Source organism: Cynara cardunculus, assembly GCF_001531365.2.
Source record: "Cynara cardunculus var. scolymus isolate 2C chromosome LG 10, CcrdV1, whole genome shotgun sequence".
Classification (NCBI taxonomy): domain Eukaryota; kingdom Viridiplantae; phylum Streptophyta; class Magnoliopsida; order Asterales; family Asteraceae; genus Cynara; species Cynara cardunculus.
In genome coordinates, this window is record NC_037537.1 from 23239603 (window position 1) to 23246024 (window position 6422).

General features: G+C 31.6%; 1 protein-coding gene across 1 annotated transcript; it reads left to right on the forward strand.

Moving 5' to 3' along the window:
- Window positions 1–453: 453 nt before the first annotated feature.
- LOC112518859 (MLO-like protein 6) lies at window positions 454–6422 on the forward strand. Its single transcript, XM_025126634.1, has 15 exons — window positions 454–677; window positions 784–841; window positions 985–1223; window positions 1800–1916; window positions 2012–2072; window positions 2343–2431; window positions 3180–3254; window positions 3404–3498; window positions 3600–3649; window positions 4741–4781; window positions 4874–5047; window positions 5451–5486; window positions 5602–5669; window positions 5769–5829; window positions 5916–6422. Exons 1-15 carry the CDS (start codon window positions 555–557, stop codon window positions 6384–6386), a joined length of 1758 nt encoding a protein of 585 aa, XP_024982402.1. The 5' UTR covers window positions 454–554; the 3' UTR covers window positions 6387–6422.

Genomic DNA, 6422 nt, shown 5'->3' on the forward strand with positions numbered 1-6422 from the left:
TCTGCGTTGCGTTGTTGATCTGGACTTGGATATTGTTGCTCTGGAAAAATGATCAGCCACCAAAATTAAAACGCCCTTTTTTTCTGTTCACCTGTCACTTGTTTCCCACAATTAATATCACTATTTATTATTAAATTTTAAAATAGAAAAAATGAGTTTTTATTTTATATTTACAGTACTAAAGTCATCCTATTATAATGTAAGATAATACTATTTTAAATTAAATTAAGAAACCAAAAAGAACTATTTATATAATTACCATACTACCCCTGAAGAGTTTCTAGTCAACAAAGTATTACCCCTCTCGTATGCTTAAGTTGTAAAAGGGCGGTTCGGTCTTCTCTACGCACGCGTCTATTAAGAAAAGTCAACCCCTTGACTCATCACTTTCGTCTTAACTTCCTAACTTCAAATTTCCGTTATATAACCTCATTCAAACACTCATTTATGGAAATACGTAGCTTTATATATCAATCACATATCTATATAAAAAAAACCCAAAATCTCGATATCCAAATTCGTGACGGTAACTTGATCAAAAAGATTCGAGACCGATGGCGGAAGGAAGTGATGGAAGAACGTTGGAGCAAACGCCCACATGGGCGGTTGCCACCGTTTGTTTCGTGATGATCGTCATCTCCCTTTTTATCGAACAAATCATTCATATGATCGGACACGTACGTATAATCACATATATATATATATATATATCATTTCGATCGTTAAAAGCTAATCTTTAAGCTTTAACTAATCATTTTTCCTTTTATTTATTATCTTTTATAGTGGTTCAAGAAGAAACGAAAGAAGGCTTTATATGAATCCCTGGAAAAGCTCAAAGCAGGTATTAATTATTAATCAATTTAATTTCATTTTGGATGTGTGTGTGTGTAAATATATATGTATATATATATATATATATATGTGTGTGTGTGTGTGTGTGTGTGTATGTATGTATTGTGGACTTAATTCTGGTTTAATTTGTAGAGCTTATGTTATTGGGGTTCATATCGTTATTATTAACGGCGGGAACATCACCAATTACAAAGATATGTATATCAGAAGGAGCTGCCGACACGTGGCATCCTTGCAGCAGGAAGGAGGAGGAGGAGGCGTCGGCCGACGATGGAGAGGGTCGCCGGAGGTTGCTTACTTGGTCAAAAATGGGCGACAGTGCTCGCCGGATCTTAGCTTCTAGTGGTGGCGAAGACAAATGTGCAGAAGAGGTTGTCATTTCTATTTTTCTAACATAAAATAATAATCATAAATAAAATATGTGGTTTTCAACAAATTATTTACAACACGTTCTACTTTCAATCCTTTTTTTTTATTAACAAGGATATCCAATCAGCTATTTGAGTCGACTAATCTCAAGACGATCACCAGCTGGTTTACAGATAGTTCGAAATCATCGCATTTGAACTTCCGTGACCATAAGGAAATTTTTATTACTACTTGGATTTAAATCTGGAACCTCCTAATACATTTAACATTTAGAGCCAAGCTCAAACGAATCAGACATCACCCTTATGATTTACTTTGAATCTTTATACCCAAAACCAACTTTGAAAAATTAACCCTTTTTTTAGCTTTAATTTATTTTTTAAAAGGTTTTTCTAATAATGATTTTATTTAAATAAAAATTGTAAAAACCCATTTTGAATGCATTTGATTTGATGATTACAACGTTTGAGTTCGAGCTAATAAAACTGTTTAGAAGAGTTTTTGTTGTCCGTTTCATTTTATTATTATATATTAGAAAAATTACGATTGTTATTGACATTGAATTTAAAATTTTACAGGGAAAAGTATCGTTCATGTCGTATGACGGGGTTCATCAACTTCATATATTCATCTTTGCTCTCGCCTTATTTCATGTCATTTACTGTATCCTTACCATGGCTTTAGGACAAGCAAAGGTAAATTTTGGCTTAACGGAAATAATCGTTTTTCTTGCTACATATTTTTGCATGGAAATTGATGATCAGATGATTTTTTATGTATGCGTTTACAGATGAAAAAATGGAAGCATTGGGAGAAAGAAACAAAGACCGTAGAATATCAGTTTTCTCACGGTACGTAGATAAAAAATTACTATATTAGACTGTAACAAATCTTATTCGACTAATTATTCAAGTCGATTTTTTTTAACTATGAAATGGTTTCCCAATGAATTATTCTGTCGAAGATGAAAAATAATAACTTTGAAAATGTGATTCGAATATGTGTAGATACATTTGTATGTTTATGTATATATTAATTTGAATTCATGGTATTAGACAAGAATAATGTAATACATTTGATGATTTACATATGATTATAAATATATATATATGTATGTATAGATCCAGAGAGGTTCAGATTTGCAAGGGACACGTCGTTTGGAAGAAGACACATGAACTTTTGGACCAAGTCTCCGGTGTTATTATGGATTGTAAGTCTCCGTGGATTTTTGAGTCTTGATTTGCATAAATGAGTCCTCTAAAAAAAACGATTGAACGAGATCACACGGGTAAATGATTTGTTGGGAAGGGAAATAAAGTCGTAGAAATCACAATTAAAGACCAAGTCATGCAATATTTATATACAAAATCGTAAAAACTAAAGTACTCAGATTATTAAAATTGTAATCTAAAAAATATATTCTAGATTTATCTCGAAGGATGAAAATACGTCAATTTTGCCCGTTTTTATTTGTTTTTTTAAAACATGCAGCGAAAAGATTAGAAAGATCTATGAAAAAGATCAAAATAATCAATAAAGACCTAACACGTTATTTTTTTCATTATATTTGTTAAAATTAAAATAAAATCAACGATCGAAACGACCCTTTGTCTTCGAAAGACTTTTAAAACGATAAGAAAAAGTCAATTCTCTTTTATCAATAATTATTTTGAATGCCATTCAATAGTAATAATTGCAACAATTTCTTGTTTTAATTGCGAAAAGAATATATATATATATATATATATATATATTTAAAAAAAAACTCGAATAATGTGCATTCATATACGATCAACCGTTAATGATTCAGGGTTATGATTAATCATCTACGAGATAATACATGTAATAATATACAACACAAAAAGATCATGTTAAAACGGATCAAGCTTTTATCAGACATATTTAATTACTGTATTTTAATTTACATTTACTAATTTTTTCTTTTTTTTCAATGTTAGGTTTGTTTTTTCAGACAGTTTTTCCGATCAGTCCCTAAAGTTGATTATCTCACACTGAGACACGGATTCATCATGGTAATTTCCGTTACAACTTCCCTCATAACAAATCCTTACAGTGTTGTATAAATAACCATCTCATTTTCTAAATATATCAGCACAGTGAAGTTTACATTTATTGTATTTTTTTTTTCTAAAAAATCAACTTGTTATGATAACGAGTACAGGCACATCTAGCCCCACAAAGTCAATCAGGATTTGACTTTCAAAAATACATCAATAGATCACTTGAAGAAGATTTCAAGGTCGTTGTGGGTATAAGGTAACTTCTTTGTCGACCATTATTTACAATTATGTAAAGTTAATTGTTTCGATATTTAATCAATATTTATCTTACGTTTTTCTATTTTTCTTTCTTAACAGTCCACCAATATGGTTATTCGCCATTGTCTTCCTACTCTTTAATACCCATGGTACGTTTGCGTTAGTGAGTAAATAAACTTCCAGTCCTACAATTATCGTATTTAATCAAAGGGGGTGTTTGAGATTGCTTATAAAAACAACTTATTGACTTATTCCGGTGTGACACTTCTGAGTGTTTGGATAAACAGCTTATACCGGTGCCAAACCGGTAATAAGGAGTTTTTGAAGAAGTTAAATCCTTCTAACTTATAATAAGTTGATAAGTGATTTTGTAAAAAAAACATAAGTTGTTTCAAATAAGCAATCCCAAACACCCCCAAAATATGTTAGAGTAAGAGATAGTAAATTAGTTTTCAACAGTTATATAGCAACGGAACTGCCACAACGATATTTGGAATAGCCAAATTATTGTTTTGGTAACCGCAATCGTACAATCCAACTTATCATGTGCAACTCTCAATAGATCTGAAGTTAACTATTAAACAAACCCTTTAATAGCATAAAGGGTGCATTTGGTATGTTGAACGAGATAAAACATAACAAGGATCACTGTTCCACGTTAGAGGTTAATTTTGACTATATAATAAATTGGTTATTTTACCCGTCTTGTCTTACTAAACGCTGAACAACTGTCATGTTTCTATATCTGATTTTCTGTTCTATTCTATTTAAATACCAAACGTATCCTAAGGAAACTTAAGGGGTTGTTTGTTTACCTCTTAATAGTTCCATTAAGAGGCAATCTCTGAATCGTTAAGAGGTGAATCTTGTTTGGCAAAAAAAAGTCTGTCTCTTAATGGTTCTAAAACCTTCTGAATGATTTTGTATCATGGGCCTCCCTAAACCACTAAGAGCCCTAATTTCATTGTAAACAATTACCAAACAATTATATTTCATTTTGCACTATATATCATGAGAGACTCTTAATCATTCTGACCAGTTAATGATTTTGCACAAAACCATTCAGCAACTGTCAAACAACTCCTAAATCATGATCTCTGTTTATGGTTTTTTTTAAATAAAATAAAAAATACATTAGTTAAATGACTAATTTGCCCATATTTAATTTTATTAAATATTCCACCTTTATTATTTTTTGGTCAAATTATTGACAAGTTATAATTCCTTTTTGTGTGGACAGGGTGGTATTCTTATCTTTGGCTTCCATTTGTTCCTTTAATTGTAAGTAAAGACTTATTTTCCAACCAATAAATTAACTAATCATTTGACTTTTTTATTTATAATTATTTAATTTTTAAATTTATAATTTGCAGATAATTTTACTGATTGGTACAAAACTACAAGTGATTATTACGAAAATGGGATTAAGTATCCAACAGAGAGGAGAGGTCGTACAAGGTGTACCTGTAGTTCAACCTGGTGACGACCTTTTCTGGTTTAATCGCCCTCGCCTCATCCTCTATCTTATCAACTTCGTGCTCTTTCAGGTAAACTTGTATTCCATGAATTTAAAACTTATATTATTTGTTTTTAAATCTGCTAGAGTGTTACATCGGTTAAACTTGGACCATTTATCCTGTATATATGTTGTAAGCTCTAATTTCTCCTCAAGGACTTTTTTGGAGAGTGATTTGGGGGGTTTCATATATTCTCATATGGTATCAGAGCCAAAGTCGGTCCTGACACTTTGGCCAGCCAACTATAGACACCTTGGTACAATTTGTTTCCATCTAGCCTCTGATAAATAAGGCATGTTGAAATCTTACGTCCACTTACTTTGGACCATTTTTCCTGTATATATAAAAAGCTTATTTTTTCTGTACATATTTTTGCAGTATATTGTATATGTATTTATATTTATTAATAAATGTTTGTTTATAAATGTTGCAGAATGCTTTCCAGTTGGCTTTCTTTGCATGGACTTGGGTAAGATTTGAAAAATATTGTGAATTTGAATATTATTATTTTATTTTATTTTAAGGATTATTTATATATTTAACAATAATTTATGTATTTATTATTTCTTTTTTTTATAAAACAGTATGAGTTTGGGTTAAAATCTTGCTTTCACGAGCATACAGAAGACATTGTCATCAGGGTCTCAATGGGGTGAGTTTGGATTTTCATTAAATAAAATAAATTTAAAATTATTATTTATTATTAATCATAAAATGGAAAATAATATCGGTTTTTTTATGGGTCATGCAGGGTTCTTGTTCAGTTCTTATGCAGTTACGTCACTCTTCCGCTTTATGCTCTTGTCACACAGGTAATAATTGATCTACATTTACAAGATAATATAACTGAGTTTTAAAACATGCATTAAATGTTTGTACTTTGTGCATAAATGTATAGATGGGTTCAACAATGAAGCCAACAATATTCAACGAAAGAGTTGCAACAGCGTTAAAAACATGGCATCGGACCGCAAAGAAACAAATCAAAAGGAACAAAAAGTCAGGTCAAGTGACACCAATGTCAAGCAGGCCAGGGACACCGTCTTATGGCATGTCTCCGGTTCACCTTTTACGGAACTACCAAAATGATATTGATAGTTTGCAAACTTCACCCAGAAGGTCAAACTTTGATACGGATAATTGGGACACTGATGGTTCGCCCTCGCCTTCCTATCACCGACGTGGTGACACAGAAACCTCCACGAGTCATCATCAGATACAATTAGGCTCTATGGACCATCGTAATGAAATCCCCGAGCCAAATCCGTTACAAGTGGCTATAGTTCCTGAGACCGTAGATAACCAACAACATGAGGTGACGATAGCATTTCCTAAAGAATTCTCGTTTGATAAAAGACCGAATGTATGATAGAGAACTGTAAGTAAAGGCATAGATATTATCATT